Raw genomic sequence first — 22,265 nt, 5'->3', positions numbered from 1 at the left:
AGTTCGATTCCTCGCTGTATCTGTTCCATTCTCTTCCGTGCGGACTGCTGATTTTATGTCTTAGCAATGTGAGAAAGAGGCTCTGTGAGTAACTTGGGTGTTTGTTGATAATATCGACTTCAGCATTTTCAGATGTAGGTACTTCTTGGTGTGAAATTAATGGTAGCCGATGCCGGAGCAAAGCTGTGCCATTTCGATAGTTTTTAATGAACCGACAATTTATCATTTTTTGAGTTGTGTTGTCTAATATGTGTTTTTGTACTAAATTGCATTTACCATTTGTATTACGTCACTTGTCGCTCGTAGAACGGACACGACGAAATTTTTTTCTATCTGTCAGTTAACGTTAGTTTACAGTTATTGTATTTGTCAATTAGTGTTAATCAACAGTTGTACCTATCTGTAAATTATTACTAATTGCAAGATGCAACTGTCGGTTAACACTAATTGACAGATACAACTGTCAGATAGAGTTAACTGACAGATAGAAGTTTAAATTAGTACTAATTAACAGACACAACTGTCGATTAACACTAATTGATTACCGTTAATTGACAGATAGAAGTGTAAATTAGTACCTACTTTTTTTGTACTCAGATCTAAGTATTATAGGTATGTATCGTATCTGTCGATTAGTAAACATTTTCATCGTGTCCGAGTTTTACGCCTTCTTAATAAAACAAACCGACATACATTTAAAAATCACATTTCGAAATAAAATATGTGACGTTGTGTGCACAATAAAGGTCGATTCCCACTTTCGTGCAAGGCACGTACTCGGCACATGCAAGGCACCGACTCGGCAACATATCTATATGAATCTTATGAATTTTTTGGGGTGTAATTTACACTATGCGAGCAACGACTCGGCAAGCTACGGCCTTTGCACGCAGCGTTCTTCCGAAACAATATTTGCCGGGCATGTACCGTGCACGTTCCGACAAGTGTGAATACAATCTGTGCAGGTTACCGACTTTCGTTCATTTTTCATAGTACAAGAAAGGTTGAAGGGTCAGCAAAGGAACACTTTTTCAGCGGAACAAAATGAGATGCTGATTGAATGTGTCCAAGAAAATGATTTCGGTCATAAAAGATACTTCTTATGCATTTTATGTACACAAAAACGTATTTTTCTTTTTCTGCAATATGTACTTTCTTGTTCTTCATCATCTAATATTAGACCAATTTTAATTAACGTGAAAGTTTCGAACATTTTTACAGTTGAAACTCACGTAGAAACTGCTTACCTGCGGCAAACGTGTCGCAGTGTGAATTGAACTCAAAAAACTTTGCCCGTGCCGAGTATGTGCCGTGCCGGTTCTTTGCACGAAAGTGAGAATCGGCCTTTATAATGAAACATTATTCATCAAAGTCGTAAAAGCCAATCCAAGACGTACGTTTGTACGTCAAAATGGCGGCGCGGCGCCTATGGTGCATATACTCATATGTCTGTGCCATGGTGTCCGCTATAAATTGGATGGGCAGTCCTCCATATCCGATCTACTATAGTCATAGGTCTGTATCATGGTATGGTCTGTATCATGGTATATGTCTGTATGATTTGGTCCATCCGCAAAACTTTCAGTTTGTCATTGGAGTTCATTATGAAATTATAGAATAGCAATATTATCTTTGCTTATCATGCTTTTAGCTTCACAATTCGTTTCTTATTAGGATTCTATCCTAATCCTTTATAATTACATGCATTTGCTATTAATATGATCGGCATTTCTGTTGCAACGATTGACAAGTTGCCTATGTTTGTTAGCAATCTGTTATTTGTTCTTGGGTTACGCCACTGGAATTAAAATCGAACTTATAATTTACTGCGCAGATGTGAAATTTAAAATAAACGCTTCTTCATCAATTCTTATTTCTAAATAAATTGTTATAAACATCAGAGATTTGTCTCTGATAAACATAGTGAAATTTAAACAAATATGCGAAAATTCCAAAGAATTAGTTGAGTATAATCGCATTTGCAAATATTTGCAACAAAATGTTTTCATCACCCAGCAACGAAAGTTCTAATCCGGGCGTTTATAACAACAATAATAAGTAAACAATCACAATAATAATTTCATTAATTAGATCAAGTTTAATTTCTAGCAGCTATATTTCAAACCATGTAAACTTAAAGGCCGTCGATGAATTACCGGAGCAACATCAATCGACCTTTTCCAACTTCCAGTACTTCAATGTAATACAATCGACTGTGTTCGACTCTCTGCTTTATACAGGTAAATACGTTTGTTTTTATGCGAGCCGTATCGATTCGAATGCGTTTTAGATGAGTCGATTGTGGTTTCGGCACCCACAGGATCGGGCAAGACCGTCATTTTCGAATTGGCTATAATCAACTTTTTAAATCGACTGGCGTCGTTTAATCAGCAGATACCGTACAAAGTCATTTATGGTAACTATTTTTTACTTCAATGTTGATACTTTTTTGAGAGTATACCTAAGCTTGACACTATTTCCACACGTATAGATACACTTTAAACATTGCATTTTCCCTATATACCCCATTTGGAGGGATTTTGCACAAATAAAGATTTTTACTAAATAGGGCCGCAAGTGACCTTAGCGCGAAACAGACAATAATGATAATTAATTTTTGAAATTTCAGTTGCACCGGTCAAGGCGCTGTGCGAAGAACGACTGGTCGATTGGTACACTAAGTTTTCGGCGTTAGGCCTGAGTTGCATTTCCGTAACCGGCGACACCGACTACTACGACTTTAAAAGATTGATCACTCACAACTTCATTATTACGACGCCGGAAAAGTGGGACGTCCTGACGCGACGATGGCGCGATAACAGAAATTTCATTCCGTTCATCAAGCTGTTTATGATCGACGAAGTGCATATACTAAATGATAATCAACGCGGACCTACGGTCGAGGTGATCATTAGTCGGATGAAAGCGATCCACAATGCGATGGGCAGTACGGAGTACGGGTACGGTACGATGAATCTTAGATTCATCGCCGCATCGGCTACTATACCGAATGTTGAAGATGTAGCCGAGTGGCTTACCATGCCAATGATTGGTGCAAAGGCGTTTAAGTAAGTATTGCGATGGGTGGACCCAGGTTGAGTTATTATAAGGGTAACATTGTTATTGACAGAGCCTCCTATTCATCCACGCCAACCATTTTTTTTTTACATTTTTTTTGGTTTTTCGGTTGAAAAAGATCATACACCCTCCACTCAGTGGCTTGTTACAGAAGCAGAAGAAAAGATGGTACCTGCAAAATCCAAACGCATAAACCTATCGTGCTTATGCGTTTGGATTTTGCAGGTAAAAAAAAGATAATACACCCTCCACTCCGTGACTTGTTACAGAAGCAGAAGAAAAGATGGTACCTGCAAAATCCAAACGCATAAGCATGATAGGTTTATGCGTTTGGATTTTGCAGGTACCATCTTTTCTTCTGCTTCTGTAACAAGCCACGGAGTGGAGGGTGTATTACCTTTTTCAACAGAAAGACGGTGATTTTTTATAAGCAAACTTCGAAGTGACATTTCCATGATAATCATGGAATTACGAATAACCAGCCCACTTAATCAAAAATCTATTGGAGTATAACATCAATATGATTTTATTTAATTTCCTGTATTCCGCTACGAGTCGTGCCTCGTTGCGCGTTCTTTAAAAACATGATTATACACTTGTTTATTAATATTCTATTGTTTATCACACTGAATTTAATGTCTGATTATTTAATCCGTTTTTTTTTTAAAAGCGGTTATCCGACTCGAAAATGTTCCTTCACGTATATTTTACCACTCTCAAGTAAAAGACCTTCTCACACATCAAGTTGCTCAAAAGTTTTTCTTCGTACTGGAATTGATTGTAATTTGTTTATTCGCATACATATTAAAATTGCAGGTAAGTCGCAATTTGTCAGAAATCCAAATTTGTTTAAATGTTCATCCATGATGTACGCGAAAGTTTGGAGTTCTCGTCACTTTATATGTTTTTACCCGAAGTTGAAGTGGTTATTCTTTACTACTATTTTGATAGATTTCACTCGCTAATTGCACCTTCCGGTTCCCGAATTTCAATCGCAAATATTTACACATACACAAGGACATTTCTCGCAAAGTCGCAACGCATCTAAAAATATCCACCCCGAATCAATTCATACACTGTTCCCACTTTTCTCGCTCGTTAGAAGTTTTGAAACGGAAATCCGAATAGCTTTTGTTACTTGCGACCTTGACCAGGGGGGCCTGCGCTCCTTGTGTTCATAACCTCCTGCTCTCCATCACCACGTTTACAATCCCCTTGGATTATCCTTCAGTACTATCTGGTTGCCTGTCTCTTGTCGACCAGTATAAGTCGAATTTTCCTTCTGTAGTTGGTCGCTTCCGTCCTATTTTTTTGGAAAGTAATGATGTGAATAGATTCCCCACTACCACTATGTTCCATTCCCTCTAGGGTTTTGAAGTGTTGATCTGAGATTTCATCTTCATCGCTTGCCAAAACCACTCACGAGAATACCCTCCCGCGTGAAGGGCACTTCTGATATCTCCTGTTTCCTGTTTTTATTGGCTCAAGGTGGTTTTTCTTTCATCCGCTCGTTTCCTTCTTCCTCAGTAGTCATATAGGACCGAACTTGGCTCAGTTCAAGGTCGCCTGCCACCTGGTGGTGACTGGAGAGCAGGCCAAGGTAAAGTTCAAAAGTCGAGTGTCACATGGCGGTGGATTTTTTAAAATAGATCAAGCTTAAGGACTTTCAAGGTCATCGGACGTCAATGACCCAATTTTTTGTTGTATTTCACTGTCAAGGTTCCTAATTGTTAACGACTGCATTTTTGCCGTGCTACATTTTACTCCCAAGGTCATTAAATGTCAATGACCCCATTTTTGTGATGTCTTGTATTTTATTTTCGAGGTCATGAAATTTCATGGCCTCATTTTTGTAATTTCATTTTTAACGTCAATGGCCCATTTTGTGGTGTCATGTCATTTTCAAGGTTATTCAAGCTTAATGATCTCCATTTCTGTGCGGTGTCATATTCTACTTTCAAGGTCATCGGAGGTCAATAACTCCCTTTTTGTGTATTTCATTTTCAAAGCAGTGAGAGGTAAATGGCCGCATTTTTGTGTTGCCCTATTTTATTTTCAAGGTTATCTGGGGTCAGGAGCCTCATTTTTTGTGGTGTTATATTTTTTCAGTGTTATCAAAGTTTAATGACCTCCAATTTTTGCGGCGTCATATTTCATTTTCAAGACGAGAGATTAATGACTAGTATTCAGTTTAAAGGTGATGAAAGTACGACTTTATTTTTGCGCTGTTATTCCACTCTCAAGGTCATCAGAGGTCAATTAGTTGCGATGTCAAATGTCAGTGACCTCGTTTTGCACGGCGTGGTTTCATTTTAAAGGTCAAAGACTCCAGTTTTCCAAGATTGAATTCGATTTTCAAGGTCATCAGACGTCAAATTTCACTTTCAGGGCCATCCAAGGCCAGTCAGATCACTAGGTGGCTAGCGACCTTGAACTGAGCCAAGTTCGACTACTACTCTCTCCGATACCTGTGCTTCCTTCTCTCTCTCTCTACAGACATTCTTCCTTATTCGTTTTTCGATCTATTCCTCCAAATCAATCTAAACTTCTTCCTTTGGCATCTCGATCCTGGCCCGCACTTGAGTGGTACTATCTCATCGACTTCCTCTGTTGTCATCAGGAGTTCCAACTTCTTCTCTTCACACAGTTTTAGCACTTGAAACCCATCCTTCATTTTCTCTCTCACTTGTCTATTGTTTATTCGTAACAAAAAGGCTCCCAAAAATTGGGATTGTTTACTCACAGCTAATTATTGTGTCATTTTGCCAGATTTGGGGATGATATGCGACCCGTTAAGCTGAAAAAGGTTGTTTTGGGCTACAACTACAATCCCTACCATTCCAGCCCTTTTAAATTTGATATCACATTAAACTACAAACTGCAATCGATAATTCTTCAGTATGCCGAAGGCAAACCAACCTTGGTAAGTCGATGATGATCGAGTGGTAGTTACTTATTAGAGCTTTGGTTTCAGATATTTTGCAGCACGAGAAAAAATGTCGAAATGACGGCTACGTATTTAACGCAGAATTTAACAATCAATTTGCAACCGTCCCAGAGACAGGTGCTCGTCGACGCCTGCGCGAATATCACAGAGCCGAAAATAAAGCAACTGCTCGCGCACGGCGTCAGCTTCCATCACGCCGGACTTCTGGCTGAAGATCGTAGGATTGTGGAGAACTTGTTTCGTAACTCTAGTCTACCGATTCTTGTTACGACGAGTACGCTTGCGATGGGTATAAATCTACCCGCTCACCTTGTTATCGTAAAGTCGACCAAACATTACTCTAACGGCGAATATCAGGATTGCAGCGAGAGTATGTTGTTGCAAATGATTGGGAGAGCGGGAAGGCCGCAGTATGATACAACTGCCACTGCCGTGATCCTGACAACTGCATCTGATAAGGTAGGTTTTGGGGTATTGCTATGCCATGGAGGGAACGTAGGAAATTCGAAGTGAGCCGGCGTACCCGGTTATCTACATCCCAAAATTACAACTTCTTTCAATAATTACTTTCTAAAAATACGAACCGGTGTCAAACTTCAAGTTTTTTAAGGGCGCACTTTACGGATGTAATCTCGACTTAATTGGGGGCTGCTAGCCGTAAGATATTCAACTAGTTACGGTTAATTATAGTTATCCAAGTAGTCGGAATGAAATCTTCAAATTCGGTAGTCCACCGCAATGCCCTTTTTTCCTTGGAAATTGGAATTTGAGGTCAATTGGTGTAATCTATAGTCACGTTGATATTTTCTTTAAACTGCACGACATTGGCGGTTTAATTCTGAATTTTTGTATAAACAAAAATCGATTAATGGATAATTAACGAACCGAATACTAAGTGTATTCTGATTATCTTTTCCCTGGCAAGAGAGCTTTCGGTGGCTGTGAAAACAATTTAAATATTTGTACAAGAACGGTTGCAAAAGACAAACAATTAGACTAAATGAAAACTTATAAAGCTCACTCCCTCGTCTCCTCGAGCAAATAAGTTAATTCAGAAACTACGGTTTCTTATTAACGAAGCACTGAACTATTCGTCTATATACAGAGTGCTGAGGTAAACAGGTGCCTTGTTACACAATCACCAAAACAATAAGCGCCTACGTTTCAGAGTCCACCAAAACAAAGAAGAAACGATTATCGTCCGGCTCTTCTATTTAAAACAAATTTCCCCTTTCAACTACCGCCTCCACTTTCTTAACAAATTAATGTGTCGTCGTCGAATAATATGCATCTGTGTTAAACTTCGACGATAACACGGCCTTATCTTGAAACTAATTAGCTTTCGCAGCGATAACGACCGGAGATAACATGAGACAAACATTTACAAAACATGACACGCAAATCTATCTATAACAAAATAAACAATTTAAAAGGCAATTATTTAAAGAAAATTATACATTAAAAAAATAAATGAAATTCACACGTACAGGGTGACCCAACATTACTGTATGTGATGAAGCCAAACAAACGTAGTGACGTGACATAGTTTTCAGAACAGTATTTCAAGCAGGTCAAGGCAGGACCGAACGCTAAAAACATGTAAAATAAACCGATACAACGAAATATCGAAGGATCCTCAGTATTACAATCACTTTTTAACGACAATTTATTTTAATCTTACATAAGTAATACATTTTATAGTTAACAAAAATGCATCAAATTCATGTCTTGGTCATTGAGATAATGCTCTTAATCTTGTTCCCATAATAATGCTCTTGGTCTTTTTTCCAACGATCTTGGTGTATAAATGACGATTTTGACATGTTTTGATCAAAATCCACGTGGTCGCCAAAAATGCAACATATTCATGTCTTGGGTATTAAGATAATGCCCCTAGTCTTTTTCCCAACGATCTTGGTACATAAATAACGATTTTGACATATTTTGGTCAAAATCCATGTGGTCACCATAAATAGATCAAATTCATGTTTTGGTCATTGAGATCATGCTTTTGGTCTTTTTTCCAATGATCTTGGTGTATAAATGACGATTTTGACATGTTTTGATCAAAATCCATGTGGTCGCCATAAATAGATCAAATTCATGTTTTGGTCATTGAGATCATGCTCTTGGTCTTTTTCCCAACGATCTTGGTGCATAAATAACGATTTTGACATATTTTGGTCAAAATCCATGTGACCTCAGAAAAATAATTTAACATCTTTGAATCACACACATGCGGTTATCAAATGTGGACGTCACGTACTCTTTCAACATCAAGATAATGCGTTTGAAAGCTTTTACAACTCCAAATTTATGTGTAAAGAATAACTTTGGGTACATTTTGCTCTAAAACTTTTGATCTATACCACAGAGAAGAGTTATATTGAATTATTACACATCTAAGGGTCATAGGGAATAATCTAGTGAAAGTCCGAACTCGATACATGACCTAGGGAATGAAATATGTTGATTTCTATTATATTGAGCCCGCAGTTTTTCCTGTTCCCGAGTCATTCGAAGTCCTATAACTTTTGTTGTTTGTTTTTTATTTTTTATTTTATTTTATTTTTTTATTTTATTTTATTTTTATTTTATTTTTTATTTTATTTTTTATTTTTATTTTTTTTTTATTTTTATTTTATTTTATTTTATTATACCTCTCTTGTTTTGGGCCCTCAACAGGCATGCGCCCAATTACAGAGTGACCCGCATAATGCTATTTAGAGGTGCCTCTGCAGAAGGTCTTAAGATGGTCTATACTACTCCGGTATTTACCTTACGAATTAGGAATTGTTGAACTAGCTTCCTGAAAATCAATAGCGCCCGTCCTTAATGTCCAAAGTACCCGTGCACCAAATTTCAACACAATCGGCCACTTTTAAAAAGAGTTAGAGCGCACACGGACGGACGGATGGACGACAATACAAAACTATAAAGGATCTGAGGATCCTTAATAAGCTGTTGAGATACATTCACTACTCACTCTAGTGCCTGATTATAGAGTAGATTGTGCCGGATTATTGTAGAGTAGGTCAGCTGAGTCGCTATATGCCGGACTGTCGAGCGGCGGATTACCGAGCGCCTACTGCAATTGAATGACACTTATGAATTAAAGACATGCACGGCACATGCAATAGGATGGGAGACTTTGTATATGCATTTTCAATTATTTTTAACGTTAAAAGTTGGTTGTAACCTGAGATTGGACACAAAATTCGTTCCTATTCGAGGTCAAGGTTTTGTACCAGAATGATTAAAGTATTTTATTTATTTGTTCAATTTTATTACGTGTTAAACATCTGTAAATGATTGCGTGGGATTTACAGTTTATCTCCGGTCGTTGCGATAAGAGTTCACCTGCGTAGGCTAATTAGTTTCAAGATAAGCACGTGTTATCGCAGATGTTTTTTCACTATGGTGAACACAGGTGTTTAATGTATTCGATGACGCAGTAGGAGGTGGCCCGAAAAAGGAATTTTTGTAGAAGAAATTCATTTGAGTGCTCTAAGAGATTTTTAATACGTCGTTGAAAGTGAAGTAAAGTTAAGTGTAAGCGTGTATTACCTTTACGAAAAAGTGTAGTCGGACCGGTGTGCCTATTGTACGTTTATCGCTTGGGTGAAGCGTTTTCGAGTATCAGTTAAGGAGAGTTTTTCCGCTATCAAAAAGCCAATTTTACATCTGTAATTACAACAAACCCAAATTTAAGTGCAATTATTTATTATAAATTGCAGTTACAACCGAATTTTGGATTATTAGCACTTTAAGCTAATCAGTTGTTTCTATCGATCGTTTGCTGCGTGGTATTTGTATTATGGCCCTGAGTGCCTATATTTCTTTCAGTTGATTTTGTCTAATGAATTTGTTTCATCTGTAAATATCTTATCTAGTAGCGGATGCTGAACTTGCAAGTGTGCATAACAGCATTTCTTTTAGCGCACGAGTTTAAGAAGGGGGTAGTGTGGCGCGCAATTATGAACTTTGTCGTAAACTGATCAGACACTTACGGTTTCAGGCACGCTATGAAAATATGCTTGGAGGTAGCCAATCGGTCGAGTCAAGTTTACACACTCACTTAATCGAGCATGTGAACGCAGAGGTCGTATTACACACGATTACAGATTTAGGCGTTGCGATGGAGTGGTTAACTTCCACCTTTCTGTATATTCGTGCTAGGAAAAACCCCAAACATTACGGATTACCCGCCGGACTCAATAGTGATCAAATAGACAACAAATTATTGGGTAATTTTATGGCTGACTTAGTGTAATATGACCATTTGCCAACTTACAGAAATGTGCCAAGTGGAAATCAATCGGCTGTCGCGTTCGAAGATGTTGACCATCGACGAGGATGTGAACATTGCTCCCACACCGGTGGGATCGCTTATGGCAAAATATTACGTCGCCTTTGATACCATGAACCTTTTCACTAAGGCGAGTTTTGGTCGACGTAGGTCGAAAATTAAATAAAGTTGTGCTTTAGGTTACAGGGCACGAAGTTCTACAACAGATTTTGGGGTTGATATCGAAATGTAAAGAATTTTCCGACATGTATCTGCGAGTGAATGACAAGAAACCGTTGAACATCTTGAACCAATGCCATGGAAGGCAAACAATTCGATTTCCATTGAATGGAAAAATAAAAACGCTCGATATGAAGGTCAATTGGTAAGTCGGGCGTCTTCGTTATCTAGTAATTTATTTTCGTAATTATTTCAGTATAATTCAAGCGGAGTTTGGATGTCTGCACATAGCCGAACCGTCACTAATAAATGAATCGCAAAAAATCATGCGCATCGGTGAGCGAGTGTCGAGCTGTATGTATTCCAAGTCGTTTGCACTCTCTAACTTACCTGCTCTTATATAGGCTTGGCTGAGTATTTATCATCGAGGCATGGCTGCTTCTCTGCTCTACTGAGCGCGTTAACTTTGGTGAAGTGCTTTCGCGCAAGATTGTGGGAAAACTCGCCGTACGTCAGTAAGCAGCTCAGCAAAATAGGCAATGCCTTCGCAACTGCGTTCGCGAATGCTGAGAAGACCACATTTCAGCAGTTACTCGCAGCAAATCCGCGAGATCTGGAAAGGGTAAGTTAGTACTGCGCCCTACCGGTACTGCTACACAATAGTGTCGTAGATAATTAATCGCAAGCCTCCGATGGGTAACGTAATACAGCAGCAAATTGAACACTTACCCCAGTACTCTCTAATCCTCACGAAGGAAGACAGTCACACTCATCTTTCGGTACACTTGAAGATTACCCTGGAAAACGCCCCCATTCTCCACGACGAATGTACCGTGCCTCAAGACAGCGTTATGACTTTACTAATTGGCGATTCCAACAACGATATCGTACTATTGAAACCCTTCAAGTAAGTATACAGTTAACTGCGCATGCGCACTGCAACTCTCGATCCATACAGACACAGCGAGTTTATCGAAACTCCGTCATTCGAAACGACTTTCGACTTTCCTAAAACCTACACCCAAGAAATAATGGCGCACTTCATCAGTGAAGATTGGGGTACGTTCAATCTCTTTTAACAGTAAAATAAGCTCAATAATTATTTCAGTCGGTATCGATTGCCAAACTCGTTTGGCTCTATCCGCCAATGTAACTCCTCCGAAGAACGCTACAGCCCCGAAAAAACCCGCACAGGTATAGATATCAGTTGGTTCGTGTTTGCTTATGACACTATTTCGCAGACACCAAAAAAGGTTGCGAAGCAAACCAAGCGAGCTTCTCACGTTCAGATGCTGGTCGACTCCTACTTCAAAAAGTCGAAAAATTGCAACAAGAAAAGCAATTCAAACGTAAGTATATCATCTTTGCAAGGATAATTCACAGAGGTACACGTACCTACTGTACAGATAACTGAGGGTAGACGGATATGGAAGGTTATTCAAATTTTAATCTTGGTTCAGTGCACGTCAGGTGAGTAAGATGGTGGAGTTTCCTTTGGCCTTTCTCTTCCATAATTTTGAGTAGTAAGCCAAAACACCTTCTTCCTCTACCTTACCAAAGTAAAGTGGTGACTATGAACATAACCAGGAACCGTAAAGCAGAGAGACATTCGTGTATAAATAGCCAGTCTACAGATTTTTCTTTTCTACGTTAGTTTGGAAGTTGGCTTGCGAAACATCCCCAATCTGTCTGTCTGTCTACTATTTTTATTTTTAAGCTACTTTTTATTTGAACCAAATAGTAAATGATATCAGACAATCTGCAAAATGATCTTTTTCAGTACCTACAAAGTTCTAAAAACCTTCTGAATATATCCATAAACTTGACTAATTTTCTACTAAGTAATTTTAGGTCAAAGGGTTATTGACCTCCCAAGTTTTCTTACAGGTGTAATATATTTCATTTTGTTATAGATTGGAGTATTCTTTTTTTTTCATAAACTTTTTTTTGGGGTGTCAAATTACAAATTTTTGCAAACGGCGACACAAGTTTTTTTTTTCATTTTTTTTACAATTCGTCTTTGAGGAAGGGCAATTATTTTTAAATTTCAGGTAATGAAAAAGAACGTTATGCCCTTGGAAGTGTTTGCTACCCGCAAAGATCATACTACACTAGATACGACAACGCTGTATAAATTGTATACTCCCATAATTCGTTCATTGTGACGTATCTGCAGGGGCTATGTTTTTATTACAATAGTACAAACCACCTGGCGGGGTACGAAGACGCGCGAAATTGTAAAGCGCAGATATTTTTAAAACAAAGGACTATTGTATGGGATGTTGGTGTCATTCGCAAGCTGCGACCTTGTGTGGGTGTTAGTTGTGAACTTGTGAAGCAATTTTTTATCTCGTTACATTCCGTATATCCACATCTTGTTTTTAATTAAATTTTTTGAATTTCTAATAGTGTATTAGTCCTATATATTTTGATAGTACAATAATTGTAAACAGGGTGAGTATTTTAAGCATTAGGATCTTGGAAACAGTAAGACATAGAGATTCGGTTAAATGAGGAAAGAGTTGTCATTTTAACAACTTATTCAAGATATGCTTTTGTTTTTTGAAAAAAATCCAGTTTACTAGATATTGAGCGAAAAACAGATTTAGTGATTTTTCTTTTAAATGTAGAATGGTTAATATTAGAAATACCAAAATATGTAAAGAACAAAAATCGTACATTTTTTCCGCTTAATAAGGTACATTTATGAATTTTCATTCTTCTTTTAATAATTTTCGAGTTATAACGCAAACTTCCATTTTTTTAAATGGCAACCATAGCTGGCTGTGACATTTTTAAAAAGTGCAGTTTTTTCTGTTTACGATGATATAACGTTCATTGTACTTGCTGACAAATAAACATGATACCTACAAATGAAAAATCTAAAATTGAAAGATCTGGCGATCTTGGTGACCAAAGGGCCGACCCGTTCCTACCTACGCATGTCTTTGGAAATAGTTGGTTTATGTGCTCTCGTACTTGCAGTTGGTTGTGCGGTGGGGCACCGTTGTGGTGAAACCAGCGTAAATTACGTGGTGTTTCCAAATCTAACCCATCCTACATATCTTGAAATACGTTTGGTAGCAAATAAAGATAACGTTGGCGTGTCAAATTTTCATCGTAAATTAGAGGTCCAAGAATTCGTGATCCAATAATTCCGCACCAAACATTAAATCCAAGTTTTTTTAGGTCTTCAACAATAAACAGCAGTATTTTGATTATTTATTGTTTTCCATAGCATGATATGATCTACTTTTAATAGTATATTGAATATAATTGTTCATGTATCTTTCATAGTGAATTTTCGAAAATTACCTTTAAATATGTTAAATGTGCAACAGTTACGCTATTACCTATTTCACTAGACGTTGTTTTCCATGGCAAACTCTGTTTATTTACCTCTCAATAATACGAAAATTTCTGCAGCGCGTTTATTTATTAAAGTATGTTTAGCAAGCCTTATATCGTTATAAAGAAAAAAATTTGTCCATTTTAAAAATGTCAGCCAACTATGACGATCATTACAAAAATTAGAGTTTGTATTATAACTCAAAAATTGTAAAATATCGAAGGAAATTAGTAGGTATTTCATAATGTTAAGCATTAAAATGTCTAAAACTTTTATTCGTGTCATTTTGCTGTATTTCTAAAAATAACTATTCTACAACACTTAAATGAAAAATCACTAAATCTGTTTTTCGCTCATATCTAGTAAATTGTGATTTTTTTCAAAAAACAAAGGCATATGTTAAATAAGCTCTTAAAACGACAACTCTTTCCTCATTTAACGGACTCTGTATGTCTTATGGTTTTTGAGATGATGCCAATGCTTAAAATGAAAAAAAAAACTCACCCTGTGTATTAATAATAGTTTACAAAAAACCATTAAGTGATTCCTCAAATTTACAATGGGGCAGAAAGACAGAGACAGATGTTAATACAATTTGTTGGGGTTCAAATGATCTTGCTCCTTAATTATAGAGAAATTCCGATTTTCAACTCGCAAAATTTGAAATCAAACTCATGTTTTTAACAGTTTTAAGTTCAATACTTATAAAGGTACAATTTGTTATGAATTTTATGAAGTTATTCATTGTCCTTTTAACCCTCGCGTAACCAAGACACCCTGACGTATTAAAAATAAACCCATAAAAAGCGTTTAAAAAAGCGTCAGAGCACCTCGGTGTGACCCCACGGAGTCATTGGATTTGACCCATTTTCAATTGGCTTGTTACATGTGGTATATTTGTTAACCGTGCAAAGTTTCAACCGAATAGGTTCAAGCGTTTGGCAAGGACAGAGAAGCGTGACCCCACGGGGTCATTGGATTTGACCCAATTTCAATAGGCTTATTACATGTGGCATATATGCCAACTGTGCAAAGTTTGAACTAAATAGGTTCAAGACATTGGCAGAGACAGAGAGGCGTGACCCCAAGGGGTCATTGGATTTGACCCATTTTCAATAGGCTTATTACTTGCGACATATAGGTCAACTGTGCAAAGTTTGAACCAAATCGGTCCAAGCGTTTGACAGTTATCGTTTTCACGGACAGACGAACAGACGGACACCATCGACTCCCCTATAAAGCTTGCATCGCTTTGCTCTGCTGCTTTATAAAGTCAATCCCCCCCATTTTGATATGTCGGAAGGGAGAAAGGAGGTAAAAAACAGTTCCTTTCGTTGAGACCTTTAGTTATAGAATACCTTGAAAGATAAAATCAATAATCCCCCCCCCCCCTCCAGCCTGATTTCAAAAAAGAATCTCGGAGGTGTTTGTATTATTATTATTATTATTAAACCAACTACGTTCAATGAGATCGATTTCAGCAAATTCCGACTCACTTTACCTTGACACAATTTTATTACGTAGGAGACTAAGCGGGATCTCGTTTACCTAATCACAAAATGTTTAATTATAACAAATCTAAATTAGATAAATGTACGGTTGCTGTAAATATGCCTGAGCATAATATAGGTATTTAAAGATTAGGTAAAGTATCGTATGTACCTGAAACTAAAACTTTTACAAAATTATGCTAAGAAAAAAGACTTTTGCAAATATTCAGTTCATCCGAAAAAATTGGAAAATGTATTGGTTGGCGTTGGTTAAAAAAATACAAAGGGAAAGTGTAAATCCTCACAAATTACGTTTTTCTCAAACCAACTGAATAAGACGCTATTTTGTGACAGTGTTCGGTAGGTACGTAAAATTGACGTTTTGCGGATTAATCGCTTTCACCATGGCAACTGTACAAAAAGTGGATACTTTTGGTCCTAGTACCAAAAAGAAATTGACCTTGAAAGTTGGCCAATTCAAAAATTACAATCACGGAGATAATATGTCACATTGACATCGTTTTACATTGCAGGTTGTAAGATATTTCTATACATACAAATCAAATATTTTTGCATATTCAATGCAAATAATGATGTTACCTATACGTATGTACATGTATTGAAAATGATTTACGCTCGCTATTTTTATTTAAACCATGTGTAACGTAATTTACATATTCGATGAACGTATAATTTTAATACGTATACAACCCGCCGTCGCGCGTAACGCCATCTACTTCAGACCCACTGCACTATTATCTGTCATTTTGAATTCAAAATTTGAAAAAGTTAATTGCAATTAATTTTAATTAAAAAACTGTATGGTAAGTTTTTTATTTCAATACAAAATATAACAATATTAATTGTGTATACAATAGAAATGACTGAAACTGATAGCGACATGCATTGCACTCCGCCAGAGATTTTAGAAACGACAGAACATGCTACCTCAAGATTTGCGCCCTACAAAGTCGCGAGAGGTGAGAAGTAAGAAGTAAGAACGAATAGGTTATAAGTTAACCTAAAAACTAGAGTGGCATGACACGTGAGGACAAAAAAGCAGAAGTTCTTATACTAGTAGTGAAACTGTGACTGAATCTAAATTCAAATATAATTTGAAGTAAAGGGAGTTGGAGAAAAGATTTTATGTTTTATTCGTACAAAAAATGCGTTTTCGGGACTCGGACTATCTTCCTTGTCCCGAAAACTGACAATTTTTGTACTAATGAAACAAATAACTATTTTCATTTTAAGGTCCTGTCTGTTACAGAACCTATCCTTTCCTGAATGACGCCCACGTATACACATGTGATTTTATCATATGAACGTGAGGAATGTTCAGTAGGTCATATTTACGTGTCTCGTCTTTAGACAATATAACCATTCTTTGTACTTATGATATGATTCGAACTCGTACGAAGACGGCTTCGGATGAATCAGTTAGGTTCTTAACTTCGAAAGCCCCCTATAATATTTTTATGGAACTACTTAAACACAAAACAACTCTTGCATTTACGCTGGCTATCTAGTGTAGTATGATCTTTGCTACCCGTTAATCCTTTTAATGAAACCCAGGCAAACCATATTGACAACAAATTAAAACCATTGTAAATAATAATAATAATAATACATGAATCCCTATATTCATTAAACAAAAAAATGAAATAATTATTTGCCTCGTGTAACATTACAATGACTTGTCCAAACCAAACGGCACACTATCTATGTTAGTAGGCTATATTGCCACTTCACGTGACAATATTGTTTGTGAAGTATGTGGCTTTCTCCACAAGCATCGTGATCGTACTTCTTTCATTGTAATTAATTCTGTAAAACCCATTGCTTCACTGGATCGCAGCTATATTGATGTCGAGACCTTAACGCCATCTATCCGAACTAAGCTGCCTACTATGGATGTGTTGAGACTTGAATTTTACCCAATCACAAACCTGATTTTTTGACTCTTTGAATGACACCAACATCATTATATGTTTTGGCACAAACAACGCAAAGAGACCATTTACCTATCTAAATAATATTCTTCCCTAGTTCAATATAAGCTACTGTGTTGATGTTTAAGGGTTCTGCTCTTTCTCAGAGTAACACTAGTAAAACTAGTACACCAAGCGCTCAACTTGAGAAGCAAAGAAATGATAACCCAGTACCCTCTCCTGCCACAACCCTTTCCATTGCCGAACCCGGTGATCAGACGAGTTCAATATTTGACGATGCCAAGATTAAGTTTGCAACTCAGACGACCGTGCGAGAGATAGTCGAAGAATCAAATAAGGAATTCATGCAACAAACCAGGAAGTGGTCCTCGGTGCCGTCTTACACGGACACTATTCAGACCAAGCGATCAAAGCCGCCTTCATCAAGATACGCAAATAAGTTTTTCGATTTTGATCAAATTGGTGATTCGGTAAGTAACTAGGAATTATTGCGATCCTACTTATTTACCATTACAGAATGACAATCTGTACTCTCTTAAAAAGCAATATGGGCACGGAACACCAAAACAGATCGAGCACGCGCTTCCCGATTCTTCCTCGTCACGTCCGGCGGAATTCAAAACTGAACGTTTTTCGCAAGACAGCATAGAGGATTATATGAAAAACCTACCGATGGACTTTCCCGAACCGTCGAGTGATCCCGTAGACGCCCCTTTGCCGAAGAGTATCTCGTGGCGGTCACCATTGGTGATATCCCCGGTAGTTAAACATCCCTCCATTTATGATAGTGAAATAGGACAGAGTCGCGGAGAGAATGGTAATCGGCCGTTTGTTGCGGACTCGTCAGGTGGGCTTAGGTACGTAATTCGGACTGGGTTTGGTTAGCTATAAGGGAATTGAGTTCGAATGGCAGGTAAAAATAGCTATTTCTGTGTAAGGGTTCTTAGGAGAGTAGCAATTGCGTCATTAGAATTTTGGTAGACAGGTTTTTACGGATATCAGTAGAGTAGCGCAGGTGCTCGTTATCTGACGGTGATCTTGGAAGGTAGGTCAAGGTGAAAATGTGTTTATTGTTCCGTTCTAAATAAAAGCTTTATTGACAAACAGACCCGTGAACAGCGACCAACCTTTGGACTTTGAGCGGTGAGCAAATTTTGGACTCTGCATACGCTATCCATGACATAATTAATATTCCTTTATATCCTCCTATATACCCGTTGATCGATAGCTCGAACTACTCCAGTACCGCATAAGCAACTCTTGACGTAATTCGCAAGGTCCCCACCAGGAAGCGAGCGACTATTATTCATCACTTTGGCCTACCTTTTAGGGGCAGGTCCGAGGTCAATGACCTTAATAAGATGAATGGTTATGAAAAGAACAAAAAAAATGATATACAAAAATGAATGACAATTTTTTCGGTTTTTAGGGAAAACGGTAATGTGAAGAGAATGATTTCATGCTCGCCCGCAATTTCGGATTGTGGAAGTTTGTTTTCACAACCGCAACCACGACCAACACTAAAGACTAATAACCAAAGTAAGGGATTTCCACTGTCAGATAGGGATTACCAGTTGCATATGACACAAAAAGAATCGCAAGCAAATTTATCGCGATCGTGCAACGGTTGGGAAGATATAATCTCTTCGTCGTTATTGGAATCACTTCAAGGCAACTCCAAGAAGGTTACATCGACAACGCCGAAAAGAACCACAGCCAAACGCAGTGTACCCGAGTATTACAGTGGTACAGCGACCAGAGGCACATGCTCCACGAAAACGCAAACAAGCGCTACGACTACCACAACTAACGCGGGCACGCAAACAAACCACTCGCTCGAAATTGACAATCACGACAGTCAACCTGACCTTACAGTCAAAGCACCGTCGATTAATTCCACCATTTCAAGCGTGCTCGGCGACATCGAATCTCAACGGCAAAGCCCGAACAGGTCGCTGTACTCGGATAAAAGCGAAGTATTTAATAACAATTTAATCGCGTATAACTCCGCCCACAATCCCCCTCGACATCCCGTCAAAGAGGTGACAAATCTCCCGCCTTTCTTTGAATTGCCGAAGCGCGACATATTCGATAACGGCCGGTGCTATCCGTTAAATTTACAACCGATACCCGAGCTGGTCTGTCGCACCCAACCCGGCTTGCGGCCGTCGAAGAGGCGCAGTTTTACAATACCCAACCAGAACATCTTCGACGACCTGCCGATGCATAATCACAGGTTCGTGGATTTGCAGGAAGCGGGACCGAGCGGCATGAATTGTCAGGGTTACCCACCCTTTCCTCCTCCTACCTACAGTTACCCGTACACGAATCCTGGTTGGCATCAACTATTCCCGCCCATACCTACCAAATACAGCTCATTCAATATGTATAACAATTCCAAGCAGTATATGTTACAACAATATCTCAATCCTTTTTATGACAACATGCAAGCCACCCACTATGGGGAACATAACGGACTTGGCCGGTTCGAAGATAGTGACAGTGATTAAAATGTTTCATGTCAAGAGCTATTAATTTATTATTCAGTTAGTTTTGTTAAGCATAAAATGTTCATTTTATTATTTTGTTACAGTTTCTTAATATAGGTATAATTGTGTTAGCTAAAAGTTATTAAATCATCCAAGCGAATTTCTCATTTTTCTCTCTCTAGTTACAGTTTAAATATTTTTCTTCGAAATTTGTTTAAATACCTGTGTTAAGTTTACCTTCAAGACCACATAAAGGCATAATATTAATCGTTATGTGCACGTAATATAAAGGTCTCGTCTGGTCAGATGTTTTGTAAAGGCGTTATCTGACAAGTTAATTGGGTTTATTTACTAACAACGCCACGTGCGAGATAATGAAGCGGTGTTTCCAGTTTCACGGAGGCGGCTGTCATGCCGTGATGTTGTTTGCAAGTTCATTAAAAGAAGCGTACGCCAATGTTGCGCTAAATTTATTACGAGTAAGTTTTTGCCGATTACGTTTGAAACCACATACGGTTCCGGGTTCCGTAGTTAAAAGGACGTGATGTTGGACCTCTACAGATAGGCAACACATCTTTCCACGAAAGAAATTTCAAAATACCATTCTGCGCAGACGTCAATTAGTATCGTTTTGGGTGCTTTTCATAGTTTAGTGGTGTTCGATATATTTTTTCCAAGCGATATCAAGGTAGTACTCGTTTTATTTAATCGGGCTTGATTTTTAAGCGGATAATTATATTTTTACACGAAAGTGTTGTTGCAACGGAAAAAAGTAGAGATCAAAAGCTAAAGCTGTCGCGATTTTATCATGTGCTTTTGATATCGAGAGTTTTTTTCCAGGAAACAACAAAATTTGAGTGAATTAAAAATAAAATTATCCTGATTTAAAACCAAGATAGAGTGTATTTTAGGGAGATTAATAAAAGACAGTAAATTTTACAACCACTATATATTTTACGCATTCCTACGCGCATTTTTATTGCTGATAAAAAGCTACCTAGCGTTTAATTAGATAAAAAATCATCTGATTGGTTAGAATTTGAAACCATCACCAAGCTCATTGGTTGTATATTAATAGAGTGTATTAATCTATTTTTTTCACTACTAGCGTCTGATGACATGATTATTAACCTTTTTTCCACTTGTAAAGTAGGCTTTCTCGGCATTTGTTCAAAGTAGTTAATAATGTGGTGTGGACATTATTAACTAGTAGTCAATAATGAGATCTGTCACGCTGTCACTTTTAGAAAACACAACCCGAAATTTCGCTCAATAAACGTTTGGACAAGTTCTCTAAAATGAATAATTGCCACCATCAGCCATTTCCAGAGAAATTACATACCTAAAATTATCACATTTTGAAAAAATTCGAACGAAATTACTCTTTGAAAATATCTCAAAGACAGAACAAAATACGGCCTGTTTGACTTGTAATTCTACGTACTTGAATGACATGTTAAATTAATAAACAAAAAATTCTGTCAACCGTTCACTTTCTTATCAATATAATATGTTAATTTAGAGGACTTCAAGTGCTAGTAGTGAAAAAAATAGTATATATACCATGGTAGAGAAGTCTATTATTGCCTTCGCGCCTCGAGATATAATCTTGGTGCTCAGGCAATAATACTGGACTTCTCTACCTTGATATATAATGTACTATTATTTTTCATTATATTTGTCTATTATAATTATGTCAATTATATCTGTCATATGTGATATATAAAGTGGTCTATTACGCCCAAGGGCATAATGGATTGTCATCTCATTTCTCATTATGCCCTCAAATGGCCTGTCAAATTGATTGATGGAGTCATATTATGTAATAAAAAAGATGCAACTTGATTCGTATGAAGCACTTTAACAAGTCGGTGTCCCGTTTTTGATAAAGTGATGGTAATTAAAAATCTTGTAACCATCATGATTATTGGTTAACCTCATCCAACTACTCATTGTATAAAACAAAAGTTAGTGTACAGGTAGATATTTATACGTTGTTTTACTTCCATTTCATATACGAGGAGGACTACTATTAGATTGCAACCTTTTGTTGTTAACTCTGACATTTTGATGAAGCATTTGCCATTGAAATTGAAAATTGCTGTGAAAAGGATGTAAAATTGGAACGGGGCCATTTCTTTTCTACCTTATCTGTACACTTGCACATTTAAATTCTTGACAGTCTCTTGGTGTGTTAACAGACCTCCCTTAAAAGGGAATTGCATAGTCATAATGCAAACTTTTGACATCTTTGGTAGTTTTCTTAAAATAATACAACTTTACCCACTGTGGAACAAAATTAAGACAAACATAACCTGAAAATAGTATATATTCATGTTAAACTAATCTTAAATGTAGTCCCTTTAGAAACCAGGGTCGTTTTACCTGCATTTTCCTGTGACATCACAGTTACACTAACTGATTTAAGATAAGATACGTCTCGCATTCCACCTAATATTAAATACACTCTGAATTTGGTTTAATTTGCTATC

The 22,265-nt window shown here is 37.5% G+C and overlaps 1 protein-coding gene across 3 annotated transcripts; it reads left to right on the top strand.

Moving 5' to 3' along the window:
- Positions 1 to 1,842: 1,842 nt before the first annotated feature.
- LOC116179849 (probable ATP-dependent DNA helicase HFM1) lies at positions 1,843 to 19,885 on the top strand. 3 transcript variants are annotated; one of them, XM_031499710.1, is made up of 18 exons: positions 1,843 to 2,058; positions 2,113 to 2,240; positions 2,291 to 2,416; positions 2,630 to 3,068; positions 5,848 to 6,001; positions 6,053 to 6,484; positions 10,044 to 10,272; positions 10,322 to 10,464; positions 10,514 to 10,698; positions 10,750 to 10,847; positions 10,898 to 11,115; positions 11,165 to 11,400; positions 11,452 to 11,552; positions 11,602 to 11,687; positions 11,735 to 11,842; positions 17,431 to 17,754; positions 17,801 to 18,141; positions 18,714 to 19,885. In XM_031499710.1, the coding sequence occupies exons 1-18, from the start codon at positions 2,000 to 2,002 to the stop codon at positions 19,792 to 19,794; spliced, it is 4,488 nt and encodes a 1,495-aa protein (XP_031355570.1). In that variant the 5' UTR covers positions 1,843 to 1,999; the 3' UTR covers positions 19,795 to 19,885. The 3 variants fall into 3 exon arrangements, with proteins under 3 accessions (XP_031355570.1, XP_031355569.1, XP_031355568.1); XM_031499709.1 differs by having other exon boundaries at positions 2,110 to 2,240; XM_031499708.1 differs by having other exon boundaries at positions 2,098 to 2,240.
- Positions 19,886 to 22,265: the final 2,380 nt, after the last annotated feature.

Source organism: Photinus pyralis, unplaced genomic scaffold, assembly GCF_008802855.1.
Source record: "Photinus pyralis isolate 1611_PpyrPB1 unplaced genomic scaffold, Ppyr1.3 Ppyr1.4_LG8, whole genome shotgun sequence".
Classification (NCBI taxonomy): Eukaryota; Metazoa; Arthropoda; class Insecta; order Coleoptera; family Lampyridae; genus Photinus; species Photinus pyralis.
The sequence above is the reverse complement of the archived record's forward strand: the minus strand, read 5'-3'. Positions and strand labels throughout refer to the sequence as shown.

What these genes read in the sequence shown, in the direction of transcription:
- LOC116179849 (XM_031499708.1), top strand. Translation starts at nt 2,000, where the DNA reads ATGTTTTCATCACCCAGCAACGAAAGTTCTAATCCGGGCGTTTATAAC. An exon ending in CTTCATCAGTGAAGATTGGG is followed by an intron (nt 11,553 to 11,601) that starts GTACGTTCAATC and finishes TAATTATTTCAG; the next exon opens with TCGGTATCGATTGCCAAACT. An exon ending in TTGATCAAATTGGTGATTCG is followed by an intron (nt 17,755 to 17,800) that starts GTAAGTAACTAG and finishes TTACCATTACAG; the next exon opens with AATGACAATCTGTACTCTCT.